The sequence below is a fragment of the Muscardinus avellanarius genome, assembly GCF_963383645.1.
Source record: "Muscardinus avellanarius genome assembly, chromosome: 13".
NCBI lineage: Eukaryota > Metazoa > Chordata > Mammalia > Rodentia > Gliridae > Muscardinus > Muscardinus avellanarius.
Genome location: NC_137799.1, coordinates 23,592,734 through 23,617,163, shown reverse-complemented (window position 1 = coordinate 23,617,163; position 24,430 = coordinate 23,592,734). Strand labels below are relative to the sequence as shown.

At 38.5% G+C, this 24,430-nt stretch overlaps 1 protein-coding gene across 3 annotated transcripts in view; it reads right to left on the bottom strand.

Moving 5' to 3' along the window:
* Nucleotides 1-24,430, bottom strand: part of PTBP3 (polypyrimidine tract binding protein 3) — a gene marked incomplete at its 3' end in the record, with an annotated part of 108,249 nt that overhangs the window by 40,178 nt on the left and 43,641 nt on the right. Inside the window, exons 2-3 of one of the 3 annotated variants that reach the window (XM_080708573.1) lie at nucleotides 24,274-24,355; nucleotides 11,267-11,436 (exon numbers count right to left, since the gene is read on the bottom strand). In XM_080708573.1, the coding sequence (XP_080564699.1) occupies nucleotides 11,267-11,436; nucleotides 24,274-24,304 (201 nt within the window). In that variant the 5' untranslated portion in view covers nucleotides 24,305-24,355. Of the gene's footprint in view, nucleotides 1-11,266; nucleotides 11,437-24,273; nucleotides 24,356-24,430 lie in introns of those variants that run through there. The other 2 variants (XM_080708574.1, XM_080708575.1) reach the window with 2 other exon arrangements.

The window sequence follows — 24,430 nt, the reverse complement described above, 5'->3', positions numbered from 1 at the left end:
AGGGATGAGACATAACGAATTACTCTACTTACCTTTCCATAAAATACCTACTTGTGATTAAACTGTTTATTTTTTCAGGGAGGGAGCTTGATTTGTTTGTTTATTTTTGGTAGTACTAGAGATTGAACTACATGCAGAGCCCTATTCTGTTTTTTATTCTGAAACAGGGTCTAAGCTACAGCAGCTAGTGTTGAATCTGTAATCTTCCGGTCTCATATCCCCAAGTAGTGGGATTACATACATGTGTCACCTTGCCCAGCTAGGAAGCCTGCTTTAAACCTCCATCTAGCTATGAAAACTTGATCATTAACACCTATGAACCTGTTTCCCCAACTAAAACAGGAAGTACTGCCTAATATGACCTTTAAGGCTCCTTTGGGCTCTAACATGAGATAATTTTTAGGTAGAGTTTCTGTTTATGGTCTGCCTAGGATTTTAAGGGAAAGAACTATAATAGACATCAGCCTCTGAAAGGATCCATTCAAATGATGGTAACCATTTAGTTCTGACTTACTTTTCAAATACGCTTCCAATTAACACCTATGTTATACTTTAAAGCAAAGTATAACATAACACGAAAAATGTAGGGTGGACCAGCACGGTGGTACACCCTGTAATACCAGTACATGGGAGACTGAGACAGGAGGAGAATGCCCCCGGGATCAGTACCCAGTGCAGCAACAAAAGAGCGAGAGAGCAAGAGAGAGGAGAGAGAGAGAGAGAGGAGAGAGAGAAAGGAGAGAGAGGAGAGGAGAGAGAGAGAGAGGAGAGAGGGGAGAGAGCGAGGAGAGAGAGGAGAGAGAGAGGAGAGAGGAGAGAGAGAGGAGAGAGCAAGGAGAGAGAGAGAGAGGAGAGAGAGGGGAGAGAGTGAGGAGAGAGAGAGAGGAGAGAGAGGAGAGAGGAGAGAGAGGGGGGAGGAGAGAGGGGGGGAGGCGAGGAGAGAGAGAGAGGAGAGAGGAGAGAGAGAGGAGAGAGAGAAAGGAGAGAGAGAGGAGAGGAGAGAGAGGAGAGAGAGAGGAGGGGGAGGAGAGAGAGGAGAGAGAGAGAAAGAGAGAGGGGGGAGGGAGGAGAGATGGGGGGGAGAATGAATCTCATACTTTTCATGATTTGAAGATATCAGAAAGCAAAGTAGCATCTAATCCTCCCAATACAGAGTATTTTTAGAAAAAGATACAACGAATCAATTATTCAAACTTCAGAAAAGTGATATGTGCATGTATGCCTCTATCATCTTGTACTCCATTAAGATGTATGACTATAATACACCAATAAAAAAGAAAAATTTCCTTAAAGAAAAAGAAATGAAACTTCCTACATTAAGTCAATATTGATGTGACCTAATATCAGATATCTGAAAAACAACATAGGAAAAGCTGAGCTGAAAGAGCTCCTTGATGTTTATGTCATCCTACATATGGCTTCTTCTTGTTGTGAGGACTCCTGTAACTTCTATGAGAGGAATGAGATACTTATAGAACTTTAATGTAACAGGTTTTGCCCCTATTTTATTTAAAGATAAAATAGACATATACTAACCATTCTGAGCACTCAGAACTACCTTTAAGAACATGTAAAATTTAAAAATTTACCCAGGCGTGGTCCCGCATGCTTATAATCCCAGTACTTGACAGGCTGAGACAGAAGAATCACAGGTTCCCATCCAGCCTCAGTTACTTAGTGAGGCTGTTAGCAATTTAGTGAGACCGTTTCCAAATAAAATATAAAATAGGTCTGGAGGTGTAGCTCAGAGGCAGAAAGCCCCTGGATTCCATCCCCAGTACCAAAATAAATAAGTAAATAAATATAAATATGTATATTTAAAAGACAGGAATAACCTCGGATTAACACAAACACTGAGTTAGATCATCCAATTATTTTTAATTAATAAATATACAGCAACCACTTCAACTTAAGTATAAAACATTTACAATAAATTTTGTGTGTGTGGTGCTGGAGATTGAATTCAGGAGTATTCTACCTTCAAGCTATACACCTTGTCCTCTTTTTTTATTTTGAAATAGGGTCTCACTAGGTGGATGAGGCTGGCCTCAAAACTGTAACCCTGCTGTCTCAGCCCCCAAGTACTTGGATTACACATGTGCTCCACCACGTGCAGTTTAAAATTTATTTATAAAAATACATTTATATTGATTTGTTAAATATATTTACTTATAAATTACATACATATTAATTATTGTGTGGTGGTAGATGAATCACAGAAACTTAGGAGTTGAGGCAATAGGACTGTACGTTTGAGGCTAGCCTCGGCAGCTTAGTGACATCTTGTCTCAAAATAAAATATTACTTTGGTGGCGCACGCTTGTAATCCCCGCGCTTGGGAGGCGGAGACAGGAGGATCGCGCAGGTTCGAAGCCAGCCGTGCTGGCGTAAGAGACCCTGTTTCAAAAATATAAAAAATAGGTCTGGGAGTGTAGCCCGGAGGAAGGAGGGCTTCCAGGAACCCCAGTACCACCAAAAAAAATAAAAATAAAATAAAATAAAATATTACCAAGGGTCGGGATGTAGCTCAGTGGTAGAGTGCTCTGGGTTCAATCCTCATCCCCCTACCCCACACACATTAACAACAAAATTTATAGAACACAGAAAATGACAAATATCGACGAATCCAATTATTCTTTTGTCTACAGTTACCTTAACTATCATTGATTTCCACATGTAGTCCAATAAAGTGATATCAACAAATGATAAATATGATGTATAACGGTACCACATTTCACAGATGAAGCAACTGATACTTCAAATGAACTGTAATATTCTATGAGGCAGTTATATTAGCCCATGCTAGTGGATAGGATGTCACAATCCAATTAATCAATCCACAATAAATGAATAAAATTCCATAGCTCAAGAGGACAAAATTGGTTTCACGTCATTTACATCTAAAAGTTGTTAGTAACTGTTTATGATATGCTTTAAAGCTACTATCTAATTATATCAGTAATAAATTATTCCTAAGTTTTCTAAAATGAAGAGAAAACAGCTATGGCAACACTTTCTATCTGGTTTTTTAACCATCAATAATTTGTAAATATTATTCTAGTAATATCCACTATATGCAGGAGAAGCATATTTTTGCTAACTCCTTGCTAAGTGTTAAGAACTAATTAAGTTTCTAACATCAGCCAAAGAAGAAAAGCTAAACCAATTCTTTAGCATACATGTTTTTAAACCTGGGCATGGTGGCACACGCTTGTAATCCCAGCATTTGGGAGGCTGAGACAGGAGGACCACAGTTTGCGGACTGCCTCAGCTACTACTTAGTGAGGCCCTTTGCAACTCAGTAAGAGCCCGTTTCAAAATAAAGAATAAAAAGTAGGTGCCACCTATTTTTATTAGAAGTAGAATGCCTCTGGGTTCCACCCCCAGTTCTGCAAAAAAAAAAAAAAAAAAAAAAAATTTTGTCACACAAAATTTTAAAAATCTAAAATTTCATGAGTAAAAATAAATTTTCTATATAGAATCTACTAAATAATTTATGATTCTTCAAAGTATCTATTCAAACAATTTGATTTTCACAATATGGGGTGTAGAAACAATGAAAGTCACTACCCAGAGGAAGGCTGGTGGAAAGAACTGACTGTGCCTCCAACATTCTGCCTCAAAATACCCCAGGAAGGTCTAGACTGGTTCTAGAGATTCACATTAGAACCTCTTGGTGAAGTATATATTACTAAACATGTATTTTCTAAATAGGATTTAAAATTAAAAAAAAATAGAAGCAATTAATAATAGTTACAAGTCGGCCATGGAGGCACACGCCTTAATCCCAGTACTTGGGAGGCTGAGATAGGAGGATTTGTTGGCGACCACCTCAACAAACAGTGAGACTCTCAGGAACCTAGAAAGACCCTGTTTCACAATAAGAACAAAGTAGGGGTGGGGTATAGCTCAGAGGTGGACAGACTATCCCTGGATTCAATCCCCATTGCCTGCCTGTGCCCCCAAATACAAAATAAGTTAGTTTGTAGATAAAATAAACTCAAACACAGTAAAGACTAAAAAAGAATGTGGCCTCGACTACAGCTCTCACAATTAATCATTAAATTAACCATTAAATATGATCCTGCTGGGTTTTTTCAAACCACAAAGGGCTGGGCATGGTGCTGGACATCCGTAATCCCAGTACTTGGGAGGCTGAGAGAGCAGAACCACGGGATCAAGATCTTGACAAGACTTTGGGCAACCTAGTGAGACTCTATTTCAAAACAAAACTAGCTGGGAGCAGTGGCGCACACTTGTAATCCCCACACTTGGGAGGCTGAGACAGAAGGATGGCAAAGGTTCAAAGCCAGCCTCAGCTACTTCGTGAGGCTCTCAGCAACTTAGTAAGACCCTGTTTCCAAATTAAAAATAAAAGTAGGTCTGGGAGTGCAGCCTGGAGGCAGAACACATCTGGGTTTCACTCCCAGTACCACCACCACCACACACAAAAAAAACTAAAAACGGCTGGGGTGTAGCTTGAAGGTAAAATGACTCCAGGTTCAATCCCCCATTACTATATAGATATGTGTAAAGTCACACACACACACACACACACACACACACACACACACACACACACACACACCATACTATTCTCAGTAGAAACAACTGTGTTAAAGAGCTAAGCCATACCCATGCACCATCTCAGGAAGATGTAACAAAGGTATAAGCACACAGGATAAATAGGAAAGCATGTTATTTAACTTTTCTGTATTTTAGCAATCTCATGTGAATTACATAGGGATATTAATTTAGTTTACTAAAGAAAGGAGACTGAGTCAGACATCTAATCTCTTTCACACTCACAACTATTCACTTATAACTGTTCTTGTAACATGCTTCTGGGCTTTTGATTTATTTTAGTAGCACTGGGGATTAAACCCACAGATATTCTACCTCCAAGCTACACTCCCAGCTCTATTTTATTTTTATTTTGAAACAGGGGCTCTCTAGGTTGATGAGGCTGTCCTCAAACCTGTAGTCCTCCTGTCTCAGTCTCAGTACTGTCTCAAGTACTAGGATTCCAAATGTGCACCACCACACCCAGCTCTGAAATGTTTTATTCATAAAAAACTGAAGAAAAAGAGTGACATATATCACAATGTATTATAAATTTATAGGACCTAGAGCTCATGCCCTCTTCTTTACAATACTGCTTAGTGCCAAATATTTCAGGATGACCAAAAACACACTAAAGAATTCATCCCAGTAGGGCCTGAATTGGAACAAAAAGGCACACAATATTCAAATCAATATGACAAATACTGTATTTCTGTTATGGTCATCAGAGAATTAGTTTCCTCAGTCATCTTAAGAAAAACTAATTTTTTAGGACATGGAAACAGGAAAGATTTTCTGGTTATGATACAAAAAAGCACAGGAAATGAACAAAAACACACAACTGGGATTATTTAAAGTTTTAATTAGGACTTCCGGGAAGATGGCGACCGAGAAAAGCGGGGCTTAAGAGCCCCGCTAACAACCAATCTCCATTACCACAAAATCAGCGCCTTTCATAGCCAGAAAACACCATCACCAGAGAAACAAAAAAATCACCAGGCTCCAGAGAGAAAGCAGACTGAGAACAGAGCTCAGAGCCACAGAGGAGATACATCAGCCTCACGCCCGAGGACGCGGCAGCAGCGCCATACTGCCGGCGGCAGCGGCGAAATCACCGGACGGCTACAGCAAGCCGAGGTGAGCCACTGAGGAACAGCCAGGTGGGATCTTTCGGCGCAGGGAACATCTAAAGATCCCAGTGGCTGAGCTCAGCACATGCTGCAGGAACTCAGAGTGGAACTCAAAACCAGAGAAGAAAAAATACGCCAGCCTCACGGTCGAGGGCGCAGCAGCGGCTCCATATTGCCACCGGCGGCAGCAACAGTGAATTCACCGAGTCCAGTACAGCTTCATCTGCGTACTCAAGAACAGTGAGTCAAATTGCGGGCCACAGAAGAGAAATCCCAGTACTGTACTTCCTGGGACTTGACACAGTGGGGGAGTGGCAGTGGCAGAGATATCACACCATAGGAGAACGTGCAACCTGGCACCCCCCAGAGTCTAAAGCAGCCTATATCGACTCCCTGGGTCGGAGACTCTGTGATACAACCCAGTAAAGGAGTAGTGGGGTCTGAGATACTACAGACTAGAGATCCAGAGCACCTTAAGCGAAGTCATAGTGACCCAAGGGAAGAACCCAGAGAAGGCACAAACTTCCAAAATCATGGGAAAGAGGAATAACACTGGAGCAACGAATGCCCTCAACCCCACAACATCAGAACCCGATAAAACTGAAAATCAGAGATTTCTAGAAGAACAAATCAGGAAAATAACTGTAGAAATAATAGAGGTGCTTCGAAAAGAACTCAGAGAGAGCCAAAAAGAGATAAAGGATGCAATTAATGAAGTAAAGGCCTCAATTCAAAGCATGAACAACCGATTAGAACACATGGAGAACAGAATCTCGCTCTTAGAAGATGAGCAATCCAAAAATGAAAACATAGTTTCTAATCTAGAAAAAAATATCTGACAGCAGGAATCTGACATTGAAGAAATATGGGCCCATTTTAAGAGAGCTAACCTAAGAATAATTGCAATAGAGGAGGGAAAAGAAAGTGAAACCAAAGGGATCAACAATCTCTTCAAAGGAAGTAATAGCAGAAAATTTTCCAAACATAGAGCAAGAGGTTGATACACAGGTCCAGGAAACTTATAGAACTCCCTTTAGAAAGGATCGGAGAAGAGGATCTCCACGCCACATAATTGTCAAAATGACCAATGTGGAAGCCAAGCAGAGAATCTTAAAGGCAACAAAAACAAAGGGCCAAGTGACATTCAGAGGCAAACCAATTAGAATCACTCCAGACTTCCCAAACCAAGTCATGAGAGCCAGAAGGGCTTGGAGTAACATATTCCAAAATCTGAAAGAAAACAACTTCCAACCAAAAATTTCCTACCCAGCAAAACTGTCTATCAAATTAGATAAAGAAATAAGAAGGTTCCATGACAAACAGCAACTGAAGGAATTTATGTCTTCAAAACCAGCGCTAGAGAAAATACTCAAAGAGATTAACTACAAAGAAGAAATAGGTAACACACACCAGAACCAGAGAAACAAGATTTTCCATCCAACAGACAACTAAGATTGGTTATCTGTGGAGATTCATTATTTATGTTAGTCTTTTACCTATCTCTAAATGGTATTGTTTGCCTTTATTGTTGTTAATTTTTAGGATTTCTAGTTGGAATATTAATATACCTTCAGATATAGCATTTGGAAATATTTTATCCCATTCTATTAGTAACTGTTAACTCTGTTTACATTGTCTTTGGATATACAATATATATATATATTTTTTTTAAGGAAGTTTGTATACTCTTCTGTTGCCTGTGCCATTGAAATCATAGCCAAGAAATCACTGCCAATTTCAATGTTGTGAGGTTTTATGACCCAGAATTTCTTCTAAAAGTTTATAGTCTTAAGATATATATTTAGGTCTTTTATCTATTTTGAGTTAATATTTGTATATGGGATTAGGTAAGGGTCCAATTTTATTCTTTTCCATGTAAGTATTATTTTTCAACAATATTTAGTTAAAAGATTATTTCCACCACCAAATGTTCGTGGAAACCTTGTCAAAAATAACTTGACAATATAGGGAAGAATTTAGCTCTAGGCTTTTATTTAACTCCAATGGTTTATATATCTGCCTTTAGAACAGTACGACACTGTTTCAATTATTGTAGCTTCATATGGTTTGAAATCAGAAAATATATATCTTCTAGCTTTGTTCCTTTTCAAGATCGTTTTGGGTATCTAGAGTCCATATTCCATATTAGGATAGAGTTTTTTTTTGAAAAATAAATATATAAATATATGATAGTTTCACCTAAAAAAAATAGAAAAAAATATTCTCTGGTAAGAAAGAAAGTAAAAAGAAATATTGAAATGTTATCTTTAAGTCATCAAAAGCTTGGTATCAGACAAATGAAACTGTTATATGAAATTATCATTTTTAATTTTGGATAAATTGCTATAATACTAGATGTCAACCACTAAGCCAAGCATGGGAAGGAGGGATGGGGAGAGAATGGGGTGGGGATCGGGTGGGGGCTGACTGCGTGATGTGTTCATGTATGTCTACAAAAGTTTGTATCCCACTATGTTGTATGAATACAATGCACCAATAAAAATAAAAAATAAAAAATAAAAGTTTTAATTTTATCTGTACAGTAAAGGAAACAAGAGAGTAAGGAGGTGACCTACAGTATGGCAGAAAATATCTGCAAATTATTATCTGAAAAAGGGGTGATAGCCATAACATATAAAGAAAATTAAATAATGAAAATGGCAAATTATATTATAAACTACATAAAACTCAATAGCAAAAAAAAAAAAAAAATTAAAAACAGGCAATAGACCAACACAGACATTGCTCAAAAGAAGATATACAAGTGGCCAGCTATATGAAAAAATGTTTAATACCACTAACTAGCATAGACATGCAAATTAGAACTGCAATGAGATGTTGACTCACTCTAAAAAGAATAGAGATTATAAAAAAAATACTAATAACAAGTGCTACCAAGAATGTGGAAAAAAGAGACCCTCGGCAGACTTGTTCACAGGAATATAAATATAGCCATTATGGAAAACAGTACGAAGATTCCTTTAAAAATTTAAAAATAGAACTACCATATGATCTAGCAATCTTACTACTTACTGGGTATGTATTCAAAGGAAAGAAAATCAGTATGTCAAAAGAAGATCTGTACTCCCATGATAACTGCAGCTCTAGTCACAACAGCCCAGAAACAAAAACAACAAAGTGTCCTTCAGTGGATGAATGGATAGACAATACAGTATGTCCACAGTAAAACACCATCTACCCATTAAAACAACGACATTCTACAATTTGTGAAAACATGGGTGGAACTTGAGATCACTATGTGAAATGATCATTATACGAAAAGGCACAGAAAGTAAGTAACGCATGACCCTACATGAAGTCACGTTCGTCTCACAGAGGTTTAGAGTATAATGGTGGTTAGCAGAGGGTGGGAATGGGGGTTAGGGGGGTTGAGGAAAGGTTGATCCATGGGTACTAAGTCATAGTTAGGAGTAAACAGCTCTAGTATACTACTTCACATTAGTGTTGCTATAGAGACTAATAATGTACTACTATATATTTCAAAAGCTAAAAAAAAAGGATTTTAAATGTTTTCACTTGGGGCTGGGGGAGTAGCTCAGTGGCAGGTACTTGCCTGGCATATGTATGTCCTTGGGTTCAATCCCTAGCATAGCAAAAAATGTTTAAAATAACAAAGTTTCACCATAAAGAAATGACAGATGTTGCTGGGCACAATGGCACACACATGGAATCACAACACTTGGGAGACTAAGATCACAGGCCAGCCTCAGCAATTTAGAAAGACCCTACTTTAAAAATTATAAAAATAAATATATAAAAAAGGCTGGGGGTACAGTTCAGAGACAGAATGAAAGGCAGAAAAACGATAAATGTTTAAGGAGATATGTTTAATATGGTTTAAACATTACACAATGTATACATGTATCAAAACACTACATGGTACCACATAAATATGTATAATTCATATATATATTCATGTAAATCAATAAATTTTAATTGCAGTTCTGGGGATAAAACTCAGGACTTTGCACATTGCCAAGTATTCTACACTGAGCTATACTTGATCCAATTTTTAAGTTTATATTTATCGATTAAAAATAAATAATTAAAAAAAAGAAAAATCTGTTAACATAAAATAAAGTGTCACACTCGGCATGGAAGTGCACGCCAGTAATCAAAGTCACTGGGGAGGCTGAGACAGGAGGATCACAAGTTCCAGTTCAGCCTGGGGAACTCTGCAAGACACCATCTCAAAATAAAAAGGGGTGGAAATAAAGCTTATTGGCACAGTATCCCTGGGTTCCATTCCCAGTATTGCAAAAAATAAAATAAAATGAAGTCTCTCTTACACCTCTCAAATTTGTAAAAAAAAAACCTACATATTAATTCTATAAGTAGACCATGCATAATGTTAAATGAGCATATGAAAGGCACTGTTTTAGACTAGCCTCCTGGTTCAAGGCCCCAAGAGAACAAAGCAAACCAAAATGAAGCCACTCATGCGAAACCTGAGGTGAAAATCCCATCAAAGACAAGTTGTTCCTAAAACAAGAGACTCACAGCCACCAAGCAGGAAGCGTCCTTCTAACTGAGTGAAAGATGTACTCTCCGTTTTAACCCTTGCAAGAGAAGGGGCCTGTAGTAGCCTGATCCTATCAAACTTTTTAGAAAACTGCTATTTCCTTGTTTCAGCTTTAAAAATGCAAACTGCTCTGCCATGTTCAGCTGAACATTCTATTCTACAAGATGAGGTGAGGTATTGTTCAATTCTAGAATGCCACATAAAAGCCAAGCATATCTTTGAAATTTTGTCTTATGATAATATTATATATATTTCTATCTATATTGTGGAAAACAACTTTTTATCAAATAAGGTATAATTATATCCTTTCAATCAAAGTCTTCTAGTAATTACAGTTACAAATGTTTCTGGTTAAGAAAAAAAAAAGGCCATACATCTATAGGTAAGAAATAAACTGGTTTCCTGAGTTAGTATTTCTTTTGTTGTTTCCTGGCTTATAAAAAAAAAGTTTATTTCTTTTTTCTTTTTTGGTAACTGAGGATTGAACTTAGGGGCCTTCTACCTGAGCCTCCCCTTTTTTTGTGTGTACTGGGGGTGGAATCCAGGGGCATTCTACCTCCGAGCTATATCCCCAGCCCTATTCTTTTTATTCTTTCTTTCTTCCTTCTTTTTTTTTTTTTGAAACAAGGTCTAAGATGCAAAAGGCCTCACTAAGTAGCTGAAGCTGTCTGCAAACCCCAAACTTCCTGTCTCACCCTCCCAAATGCTGGGATTACAAGCATATGCCACCACACCCGGCTCAAGCCCTTTTAAAACTTGTTTTGTTTTAAAACAGGGTCTCACTAGGTTGATGAGAGTATTGCTACATTGCTGAGTCTGTCCTTTAACCTTCAATCCTCCTGTCTCAGCCTTCTAAGTACTGGGATTATAGGTGTGTGCCATTAAGCTCAGAAAAAATTCTAATTCAAAAAATAATATTTAATCATAGAATGAAATTTAGAAAAGTAAGAAAATTTCAAGAAAATTAAAATCATCTATAACATTAACACCCAGAGATAATCACTCTGTGTCCATTTTAAATAGTACATACCTGGCTTTTTCCTTTCAACATCAAAAGATTAGTTACTTTGCCAAATGGTAGGCCTAATGATATGATCTCTGCTTCGGTGACATCACATGGAATTTTGCGAAGATGGAGAACACGGGAAGGTGAACAGGGAGGTCTATCTCCTTTAAATTTCTTGTTGTCATTCCCATTAGCTAAAAAACAAGATTTGATTTTAATTACTAAAACTAATTTGGCCTGGCATATTATACTAACTATATTGTCATAGTTCATCCTGCAGAGTTTCATGATTTGAGAACTATAGGCACTGATGAGGGTAAAAGAAGATGGAGAGAAACCAAACCAAACACATTTTGAAGACCCCCCCTTCAGTTTTCCCCTGTGGGCATTAAGGTTTTTTTTATATTCAAATCCAACCCCCTTTCTCTCAAGCACTGGGGATTGAACCCAAGGACTCACAGGTGCTAGGCAAGCACCTAACCACTGAACTACATCCCCACGCCTTTTATTTTAAAAGAGAGTCTCACTAAGTTGCCCAGGCTGGCACAGAACTTGAGTGATACTTTGCTTCAGTCTCCCAAGCTACTGAGATCACAAGCGTGCGTCCTGGTGTAAGATATAATTTTTACCCTGGACAACCATTGGTGGAAGGGGGGAAGGGAAAACGGGGGCGGGTGGGAGAGGGCACCAAATATAGTTTAAATGTATACCATTTAAAAAATGTGTCTAAAAAAATAATAATTTTTAAAAACAAAGCAAAGTATAAGGGTAATCAATAAAAGGGCTATTTCAAATATAGCCATACACTACATAATTTTGATGTTTCAGTCAAGTTACAGACCACATATAGGTCTATGTTGCTTAAGATTATAAGGAGGCTAAAAAAGTAATATTATCCAGAGATACTGCAGCAAACACCATTACATGTTTCTAGTGATGCTAGTATAAACAAATCTACTCTGCTGCCAGTCTTATAAAAATATAACACATGCAATTATATGGAGTACATAATATCTGATAATAAATGATTATGGCACCGATTTACCTATTTAGTAAACTATACTTTTTTTTTTTTTTGGCGTTATCAGGGGTGGAACCCAGGGGCATTCTACCTCTGAGCTCCACCCTCAGCCCTATTTTTTATTCTTTATTTTGAAACAGGGTCTCACTGACTTGCACAGGGCCTCACTAAGTAGCTGAGGCTGCCCGCAAACCGCGATCTCCCGGTCTCAGCCTCCCGAATGCTGGGATTACAAGCATGCGCCACCACGCCTGGCTCTTGATTATTCTTTTACAAAAGGAAAATTTTTTTAAAATAGGAAAAAAGCTCATCAAATAAGGACATAAATAAAAATATTTTAATATAATTGTACAATGTATTTGTACTTTTTTTTTTTTTTGGTGGTACTGGGGTTCCCGGAAGCCCTTCTACCTCTGGGCTACACTCCCAGACCTATTTTTACATTTTTATTTGGAAACAGGGTCTCCTAAGCCAGCACGCGCGGCTGGCTTCGAATCTGCGCGATCCTCCTGTCTCTGCCTCCCAAGAATGTATTTGTACTTTAAGCTAAGTGTTATGAGTCAAAAGGTTTAAAGTTTTGTTAAAGTTTATAAACAAAAGAGTTATAATAATCTGAAGTTAAACGGCTCATGAAGAAAGAAATATATTATTTTACAAATTTAGTACAGCCAGGCTTGGTGATGCACACCTGTAAAGCCAGTCAGACCCCTTTTCAAAATAAAAAATAAAAAGGGTTGACAGTGTAGTTTGAAGGTAGAATGCCCCTGGATTCACCAAAAAAAAAAAAAAAAAAAAAAAAAAAAAAGAATTACATGCAACCTAGGTGTATAGTGATTATAGGCCTTCACATTTACTGGTAAGTCACATTTACACACTGACTCACCCAGAGTGGCTAAAAGCCCCCATTCATGTTAAGTGCCCTACACAACTGTTACCTTTTGTCTGGTTAGAATTACAAATGTATGGTGTTACAAAAGCCTACAATATTCTGTACACTAACATGCTACAAGTTTGTAGCCTAGGCTATATCATATAGCCAAGGTGTATAGTAAGTAAGCTACAACACCTAAGTTTGTATAAGTATACTCTATGAATAATCTGCCAACAATGCGTCTCTCTGAAAGCATTCCCCCATCATTAATCAAGATATGACCATACCTCTAAATACTCTTTTTTATTTTCAGTGGTACAGGGGATGAAATCCTTCTATCTCTGGGCTATACCCCCAGACCTACTTTTTCATATTTTATTTGGAAATAGTGTCTCTTAAGCCAGCGAGGCTGGCTTCACGATCCTCCTGTCTCAGCCTCCCAAGCATGGGGATTACAAGTGTGCGCCACCACGTCCGGCTTAATCCTCTTTTTTTTTTATGAAGAGAATAATATTTATGTCTTTAAGAATTTTTCCAAATTTGTTCTACTGCTAAATGAAAAGTAAATACAATTGAAAAGTAAATACAATTAAAACAATATATTTTAAAAGATTATAATAAATTTATCACATCTAAGCTATACATTATACATTTTAGTAATTTATTTATTTATATTTTTTTGTGGTACTGAGGGTGGAACCCAGGGGCTTTTCTACCTCTGGGTTATACTCCCAGACCTATTTTATACTTTATTTGGAAACAGGGTCTCACTAAGTTGCTGAGAGCCTCACTCAGTAGCTGAGGCTGGCTTCAAACCTTTGTGATCCTCCTGTCTCAGCCTCCCCAGCGCTGGAATTACAAGTGTGCATCACCACACCCAGCTAGTAATTTTTTATTTTTTATAGTACTGGGGATTTGAACCCAAAGACATTCTACCTTGGAGCTACACCCCCAGCCATATTTTTTATTCTTTATTTTTGAAACAGGATCTCACTAAGTTGCAAGGGGGCTCACTAAGTATCTTAGGTTGGCCACAAACCTGGACTGTCTCAGCCTTCCAAGTACTAGAATTACAAGCCTGGGCCACCATGCCCAGCCTAATTCATTCTTTATATAAGCTAAATGTGGTTTCCTATGATAATCCTACTCGTTATTATGCAATGAATTATTATTATTATGGTTCCTAACATAAGCACCACTTTGTCAGACCTACTTCATGAGAAACTCTGGGGATGACAGCCAGTATATTCTGATTTATCCTGAAGTTTGAGAATTGTTGCTATAAAATAAAGAAATTCATTACCTCAGCACACAGTTAAATTTTACTTAAATCCCATTATTTTAATACTGACAATAACTAGAAATGACAAGCCTATAAGGAATACTCAAGTTTATGTAGATAAGATTCAGAAGTGTTTTTCTTCTAGAAATAGCACCATATAAGGCTGAACATAAATTATTTAAAAGCCAAAAGTTTCATCAGAATGCTTTTTTTTTTGGGGGGGGGGTACTGGGAATGGAAACCAGGGGCCTTGTACCTGCAGGCTACACTCCCAGACCTATTTTATATTTTATTTGGAAACACGGTCTCTTAAGCCAGCTGAGGCTGGCTTCGAACATGAATCATCCTCCTGTCTCAGCCTCCCAAGTGCGGGGATTACAAGCGTACGCCACCATGCACGGCCTCAGAATGCTTTTAATACTAAATGCAATGTGTGTCACTATTCGGAGTAAAAAAAAAAAATCTTTCCAACTGCCTGAAAATATCTTTTTTCTAACCACTGATCAAAGTTTACAATCAAATACCTGTGATCCTAAAACAAATTTTCAAAAACACTTCATAAAAATAAGTTTTTTAAAACCTGTATCTGTGACACAGAATTCACTGCGTTTACAAATGAACAGGCTGCCTTACTACCTCAAACAGTATATACTCCCAAAGTCTCTTTGAAAATGCCAGAAGTATATCGCCCAGAATTAACACTAGTTATTCCTAAAGTTCCATATAGGTCTGTGGCTTTCCCTTTCTTTCTTTCTTTCTTTTTTTTTTTTTTTTTTGGTACTGAGGGTGGAACCCAGGGGCTTTCCTACCTCCGGGCTATCCTCCCGGATGCATTTTTTATACTTTATTTGGAACCAGGGTCTCACTAAGTAGCTGAGTCTGGCTTCGAACCTGTGCAATTCTCCTGGGATTACAAGTGTGCGCCACCACGCCTGGCTATGTTCATCTACTGATGAACACCTAGGTTGGTTCTATAATCTGACTATCGTGAACTGTGCTGCTATGAACATGGATATACATATATTACCATAATTCTCTGATTTCAGTCCTTTTGGAAAGATACCCAGGAGTGGTAAAGCTGGAATATTTTCTCTTTTTTGAGGTTACTGTGAATGAAATTGTTTACTGGATTTCTTTTTCAGTGAATTTATGGTTGTATATAGGAATGCTAATGACTTTCACAAGTAGATTTTGTGTTCAGCTACATTGCTAAAGTTATTTCTCATGTCTACAAGTCTTCTGGTTAAGTTCTGAGTACTGAATCATGTTGTCAGAGAACAAAGGTTGTTTTTGTTTGTTTGTTTTTGTTTTTCTGGGCATGATGGCCCATGCCTGTAATTCCAACTACTCAGGAGCCTGGAATAGGAGGATTACAAGTTACAGGCCAGCCTGGGCAACAAAGCGAGATCTTGTCTCAAAATAAAATATAAAAGGGATAGGAAGAGAGCTCAATGATCGCGACCCCTGGGCTCAATCCTCAGTACACATACAAACAAATATACACAAAGTACATTTACTGAAGTAAGCCTGAGTAACAGACTTAACAGATACATTTGTGTGTATGTATGGCACTGGGGATTGAACTCAGGAGCATTCTACCTCTGAGCTATACTCCAGCCTTATTTATTTTTTATTTGGAAACAGGATCTCACTAGGTTGATGGAAGTCTCACTACTTGCTGTTACTATCCTCCAATCTCAGCCTATGCTGTCCATTGCTTCCAGGCTCCTAGTCAGTGGAAAATAAGGCAATTTCAGGACAGGTGTACATGAAATATACCTATCATTATATCATTTATATCTTGCAAGGAATCAAAAAATCCCTAATATTCCTGAATTAATTTCATGTGCATAGTTTTCTGCACATATAAATAGCAAAGAGATAGCTATTTTATTGTTGACTCCATTAACAGATTTTCTGAGCAATTAAATTATATATTATCACCTGCTAACTTTGGAAAACCAATTACCCAATACTGGTTTAGTTTTGAATCCTTGATGCAATCAGAATTAAGCTCCCAAATGGTTCATTCTAACTAAAGTTAATATCAGAAACAAATGAAAATTCAGTTTAAAAGCTCAATATTAAAGTTAGCACTTTTTTTGGTAGTACTGGGGTTCCTGGAAACCCTTCTACCTCCAAGCTACACTCCCAGACACCTATTTTTTATATTTTTATTTGGAAACAGGGTCTCTTAAACCAGTGAGGCTGGCTTCGAACCTGCGCGATCCTCCTGTCTCCGCCTCCCAAGCCCGGGGATTACAAGCTTGTAGATAATGATACAAATATAAATTTAGGTGCAACAAAGAGTCATGATAATAATATTGTTATTATTGAAAATGTTATGGGACAGATATGTACTTGCAACTGGTCTGGTATACACCTGTTATTTCCAAATAACCAATATTCTACTCACAGAAAGAGAAACTACAGGTGTCAAATTTTGTAAAGTATATGCAAATTTCTGATAGATTATACTGAATACAAAACAGACCCTTTAGAAAGTACACATGGCTCTCATTTTACTATAGATAAATGATATTTTTTAAATGCTTGTGCTAAAAAATAAGAAATCAGATGCTTTCCCTAATATGTGAAAGCTAAGGAGAAATGGGTCATAGGAGGAATTCTAGATGAAGAAGGAGATCCTATAGAGGAGCAAACAAGACAACCTAAATGAGGGGGGAAGAAGGAAATTCTCTAAACACACAATGTACTTAAACATATCGAAGTCGACCACTAAGCCAAGCAAGGGAAGGAGGGATGGGAAGGGAATGGGGTGGGAATTGGGTAGGGGTTAAATCAGTGATGTGTACATGTATGTACACACGTTTTTTACCCCAATAGGATGTATGAATATAATGCACCAATAAAAATCTTTTAAAAAAGAAGTGCAACCGGGGGCTGGATGTGAAGATACACGTCTAAAAAATAAATAAATAAAATAAAATGCTTGTGCTATTTGAAGAAGTATAACAAAGGCATTAAAACTCTTGCAAAAAAGATCTATTAACCTATTACTACTTGTTAAAACTAAACTAGCAATCTTTATTCAATGTGTCAATGAATAGATTACCAAAACCATCAACTTTTCAAGTTTTCCAAAAATTGCAAATACTAGCCGGGCGTGGTGGCGAACGCTTGTAATCCCCGTACTTGGGAGGCGGAGATAGGAGGATCACGCAGGTTTGAAGCTAGTGTGCTGGCTTAAGAGACCCTGTTTCTAAATTTAAAAAATAGAATAACAGGTCTGGGAGTTTAGTCCAGATGTAGAAGGGTTTCCAGGAACCCCAGTACCACACACACACAAAAAAAATTGCAAATACTAGAAATATTAGTAAAATATTTTAAGGTATTTTAAAATTAATTAATGTAAAAAAATGCAATTTCCAGATGTCAATAATCATTAATCCCAGCATTTGGGAGGCTGAGACAGGAGGATTGCAGTTTGAGGACACCCTCAGCTACTTAGCAAGGCCCTTTGCAACTCAGTGAGAACTGTTTCAAAATAAAGAAAAAGTAGGGCTGAGGGTGTTTCTCAGAGGTAGAATGCTGCTGGGTTCCATCTTCAGTACCACACACACACACACCCAAAAAAAAAATTATTTAAGTAACTAAAATGACAGACACAAGAGCCAAAAATGAAACAATCAAGAGTAATGAAACAAGCACTCAGATTTTAAAACTTTTGGTCTGACAGTCAACAATCTAGATCCTTACTTAAAGAAAACCTCTGTTACAAACCCACTGAGGCCTTCACCTCTGACATGTTGGACAAGATTCAGGGCATGTAGAGCTTAGCAGACCCAGAAGAATCAAGGGTCCCTGATCCAGGTGAACTGTGGCTCCAACAGGGCAATCACTGCCCCCAACCTCACAGAAACAGAAATACCAGGGGTGCCCTGCAGCCAGGCCTGGTGCCATGAGCAGGGATTCTGGTGCTCCTGGACTAAGGAGCGCTCATTGCCCCCTCAACCCTCAGTTTCCTACTTTGGGTTTTTGTTTTAATTTTTATTAAACCGATGAGACTTTTTATGTTTTGATATTGACTCTGTGGCACGGACTCTTTAATATAAGCTAGGATATGCCTTTGGAGAAAAAGGAAGGAAAGGAAGGAGATTAGATAGATAGATAGATAGATAGATAGATAGATAGATAGATAGGAAGGATAGGAAAGGAAGGAAGCCAGCCAGCAAGCCTCTACATAAAAATGAGTTCCTAAATATGGGGATAGTGGGCACACACCAGTAATCCCAATACTTGGGAGGCTGAGACAGGAGGATCACAAGTTGGGCAACAGCCTCAGCAATGCAGGAGACTCTCATCAATCTAGCAAGATTCTGTTTTAAAATAAAAAATAAAGCCGGGCGTGGTGGTGCTCGCTTGTAATCCCCGTGCTTGGGAGGCGGAGACAAGAGGATTGTGCAGGTTCGAAGTCAGCCTCACAGGCTTAAGAGACCCGTTTCCAAATAAAAAAATATATAAAAATAGGTCTGGGAGTGTAGCCCGGAGGTAGAATGGTTTCCAGGAACCCCAGTACCACCAAAAATAAAAAATAAATAAAAAATAAAACAGGGCCATGGGTATAGTTTGAGGTAGAACGCCTCTGAGTTCAATCCCTAGTATGAAAAAAAAAGTTTCTTAAGTAGGCTGTATCCTCAGTAAAAGGTGAACTAAAATTAGTAAATTTCCATATACTAGAGGTTTTTAAAAAGGAAGACTATCTTTATTCAGGGTATTTTGGTGGGAAAATCACGAATGTTTGGTTTCTGAATTTTCTCTTGCTTTCTGATGTAAGAATCCCCAAGGCAATAAATTAACATACATTACAAGATGTTAGATACTGATCATATGGCAGATAACCTGGCAGAGCAACATGAACTTACCCTGGAGATCTTCACAGATAAAAAACAAACTGGCAAAAGAATATCTCACAGCCAAAAGCTAAGCACCACCCAAAGAAATATACGATAAGCAACTGGTCATGGTGGTGCACACTTGAAATCCCAGCATTCAGGAGGCTAAGACCAGGATATCCCAGTTCGCAGACAGCCTCAGGTACTTAGTAAGGCCCTTCGCAACTCAGTGAGACTCTGTTTCACAAATAAAAAAAGACTAAAAATTAAAAAGGTCTGGGAGTGTAGCTCAGAGGTAAAATGACCCTGGGTTCCATCCTTAGTACCAAACACACCAAAAAAAGAAATATACTGTAACGATATTAACAGATATTACATAGGAAACAGGAATGTTAGCACCCTCAAGAATTCCATACAATTGTGAAATCTGAAGCTATAAAAAGTTTACTTGGAGCTAAGGATATAGCTTAGTGAGGCTCTTACCTCCACAGCATACACAAGGCCCCTAGGTTCTATCTCCAGAACCACCTTCAAACATAAGTGAAAAAATAAGAAATGGGGCACTACTGATTAAAACCCTAGGTAGACTTTTTAAATGAATCAAGAAAGAAATGTAAAATACAAGCCTTGAAGTCAAATACACAATGGAAGAATTACACAGCAAACTGGAGAAGGCTGAACAGATAATGACTGAATCCAAAAATCACTTTAAGTATCTCAAACACAGGACACTAAGAAGAATGGGATGACAAAATATGTAATAAAGTTTGGATGCTAGAGTGTAGCTGAGTTCCTAGATTCCCTTCAATTGCCAGGAGGGAAAAAGGAGAAGGAGAGGGAGAGGGAGGGGGGGAAAAAAGACATGGTTCTAGAGTTCCAGAAGGAGGTATCTCTGTGGAGAGTGGCTCGCTCAATGAGGAGTCCAGCCCCGGCCCTCAACCCTACCTGCACCTTAGATGTATCATATGAGCTTTAAAAACAAAACAAAAAAGTACTTATGTCTCTACTCCCAGAGATTTGGAGGTTAATGTGGGGAAAGCAAAGGCATCTGTATTTTTTTCAATTATTCAAAGTTACTTTGAAGATTATACAGGATTGAGAACCGGTGATTCATATTTAGGCATAAGCCAGTAAAACTGCAGAAAAAAGTAAAATGAAAAATGTTTAAAATAACAAGAAAAAAGGAGCAATACAAAGTAACAAGCTAGGACTGACAGAAGAATGCCTGCTCAGCAACAACAAAAGCCAAAAGAAAAAGGGCACAGTACCGTCAAAGTGCTGAGGGAAATAACTATCAAGTGAGAATCCTAAAGAGCCAACTAGCATTCAACCACGGCACTGACAGGCACATCGTCAGTCAGTCTGTGAGAGGGCACCACTGCCAAGTGCTGATGAAATCGTTACTGAAGAGGAGGTGTGAGAAACAGACTGAACTTAAGCGGAATGATATATAAAAAAATCTAAAGCACAAAAACAAAGACAAGCGGCCGCTGCCAGATAAACATCACATTTACATCTCATTTGTTTTCCTTTTCCTAAATAATCACACAGAACATTAAGTCTTTCTAGTCATCTATCCCAGTAGTTCACAGACATGTGTGAATAACCAAAATAACCGTAAGTTTTTAAATAGGAACAAATAACTTCTCCCTAGATGTACTGTAACTCTGGGGGATACAAGCAGAAAAAAAAATTTAAAGCCCATCAGATGAAGAAGATAAATTATGTTTAAGAACTTCAGATTCCAGCCTTCCTTTCACTCAGTAGTTCTCCCAAGTGTGTGGTTCCTCAAATGACAACATTAGCTTTATGGAAACTTGTAGAAATACAAACTCTCAGGATCCACCACAGGCCTCCTGAATTGAAATGCTCAGAGTAGACTCAACAACTGTATTTTGTTTATTTTTATTTCATTTTATTTATTTTTCGTGGTACTGGGAATGGAACCCTTCTACCTCCGGGCTACACTCCCAGACCTGTTTTATATTTTATTTGGAAACAGGGTCCTATGCGATCCTCCTGTCTCCGCCTCCCAAGCACGGGGATTACAAGCGTGCACCACCACGCCCAGCAACAATTATTGTATTTTAGCAGCTCCCCAGGTGATTCCAAAGTGAGCTCAACTTCACGAAATCTGCTTTAGTTTCAATGCCCATATTACTCTGTCCACACTTTTATCTGAACAAATCCCTTGTTGCTGCCCTGCCTGCAAGACCTTTCCACTTAGTCATTTAGAAGGGTGCAACATAGGTGATCAAGTCCAGTGCATTCTTAATTTCTTCAATGAATTTTCTTTTCATCTTTTTGCTAACTGAATGAAACTTACCCACTTCTCTTACAGAGTCCTCGGGTAAAGGCTGTTTCCTCTCCTGAATACTATGTAAACTCATGATCCAGAAAGAAGGAAGTCTTCTCATTCCCTACATCCCTATAACTCCAAAACATCTGAATAAAAACCCTACCTTTCTCAATCTCTTCATTCCAATGGATTCTGCTGTCAAGTGCGTCATGATTTTGACTACCAAATTTCTTTTATGATGATGATACCGGGAACCCAATGCCAATGTGACACCTCCATTTGGATGTTCCACAGGAGCTTCAAACTCAGTACAACATAAAGCTGAACCTGCTGTGTTTTGTTGTGGGTGGTTTGTTGTTGTTGTTGTTGTTGTTTTTTTTTGCAATATTGGGGATTGAACCCAGGATTAATCCGAGCTATACCACCAACCCTATTTTTTATTCTTTATTTTGAAAGAGGGTCTCACTAAAAGCAGAGGACCTCACTAAGTAGCTGGGGCAGGCTGTGAACTGTGATCCTCCTGTCTCAGCCTCCCAAGTACTGGGGTTACAAGTATGTACCACCACTCTTTGACAGAAATGAATGCCATAACTATTTGTTTATCCAATTAACAAAGTCCAAGTCCAAAACCTAGAAATCAAGGACAGAATTCTTTATTCAAACATTCAATAATCATCAACTACTACCAATCCTACCCATCACAACCATCAATGCCACAGTGCAAGTTACAATGCTGTATTGGGATTACAGCCATGGTCTCTCACTCTTTCTTTTTTTTTTCTTTCCTTCAGTACTGGGGATTGAACCCAGGGGCACTCTACCTCTGAGCTAAACCCCCCAGCCCTTGTTTTATTCTTTATTTTGAAACAGGACCTCACTAAGTTGCAGACAGCCTCACTAGCTGAGGCTGGCCATAAACCTGTGATCCTCATGTCTCAGCCTCCCAAGTACTGGGATTACAAGCATGTGCTACCATGACCGGCTAGGATTACAGCCAGAGTCTCTTAATTGCCCCTCTCCTACCAGAACTGTACTTCTCTGATTCATTTTGCAGCCTTCATATTTTAAGAGCAGTCATTTTTAAATCATGTGGTACCATGCTATAATGTGGACTATATTTCAAATATTTTAAAATGTGGGAGCCGGGCGTGGTGACACATGCTTGTTATCCCAGCATTCAGGAGGCTGAGACAGGATGATTGTGGTTTCTTGGCCAGCCTCAGCTACTTAGTGAGGCCCTTTGTAAAATCAATGAGGCCCCGTTTCAAAATAAAGAATAAAAAGAGGGCTGGGGGAGGTGGGTGTGGTGGCACACGCTTGTAATCCCAGCATTTAGGAGGCGGAGACCAGAGGACTGGTCTGCAGACAGCCTCAGCTACTTACTGAGGCCCTTCACAACTCAGTAAAACCTTGTTTCAAAAAATATAAAGATTAAAAACTTAAGACTGGGAGTGTAGCTCGGAGGTAGAATGCCCCTGGGTTCCATCCCCAGTCCCACAAAAAAAAAGGTGGGGGGGAGAAGTTGGGAGGTGGTAGCTTGAAAGTAGAATGCCCCTGGGTTCCATCCCCAGTACTACACACACACACACACACACACACACACACACACACACACACACACTCCACAATCATGCAGGGGCTGAGTAGAGCACAATCTGGGGTTTCATCCTCACTACCCCCCACCCCGCAAAAAAAAGCTGGTCTTAAAGAGTTTTACTACTTCTATTACAAGTCTACCATGTAACATACATACATACATTTATTTGTTTGTTTATTTATTGTCCTGAGGGTTATATAGAACCCAGGGGCTTTTCTACCTCCAGGCTATACTCCCAGACCTATTTTATACTTTATTTGGAAACAGGGTCTCACTAAGTTGCTGAGAGCCTCACTCAGTAGTTGAGGCTGGCTTCAAACCTGTGGAACCTATGTGATCCTCCTGTCTCAGCCTCCCAAGTGCTGGAATTACAAGTGTGTGCCACCACGCTGGGCTTGTAACACATATTTTAAAACTAGCTCCTTTACTCAGTAGTTCTGGGTTACAAACATTGATTTTTTTGTTTGTTTTGGTAGTGAGGATTTAACCCAGGGGCATTCATTTATTTTTCATTTATTTTTCGGTACTAGGGATGAAACCCAGGGGCATTCTACCTCCGAGCTACACCCCTAGCCCTATTTTTTATTTTGAAACAAGGTCTCCCCAAGTTGCAGAGGGCCTCACTAACTCACTGAGGCTGTCTGCAACCCGGGATCCGCCTGTCTCGGCCTCCCAGATGCTGGGATTACAAGTGTGCATCATCATGCCTGGCTTTATTTCTTATTTTGAATCAGTCTCATTAAGTTGCTGAGGACCTTGCTAAATTGCTGAAGAATCAGCTGCTAAATTGAACCTGTAATCCTCTTGCCTCAGAGGCCCTGAAATTATAGGTGTGTACCACCACACCCATCATACTGGTAGTTTTATAACAACTATGTAACACAAAAAAATTAATTAAAAAATAAAATTAGATCTAAATGAATCCTTAAGACTAAGAGAGCTGTACTTAGTGACTTCATCTATATAAACAATATAATACTTTACTGCAAAAAATTTCGTTTTTATTATAAACAATGACACTTCAACATATACTTAATAGATGTGTAAAATAAGAACACTGTATAAAGTATTGAAAGAACACATTTGGAAAAAAATTAAAACTCACCATACACACCTGCAGAAGTAGAATTGTTCATGGTAGAAGGTCCGTTAATGACAACAGAAGAAAGAAGCTCATCAGATCGCCGCTGAAAAGCAAAACCAATATTCAGTTAATAAAACAAGTTTTAGATAATTTTTTATGTTTAGTACTAAAACTACTA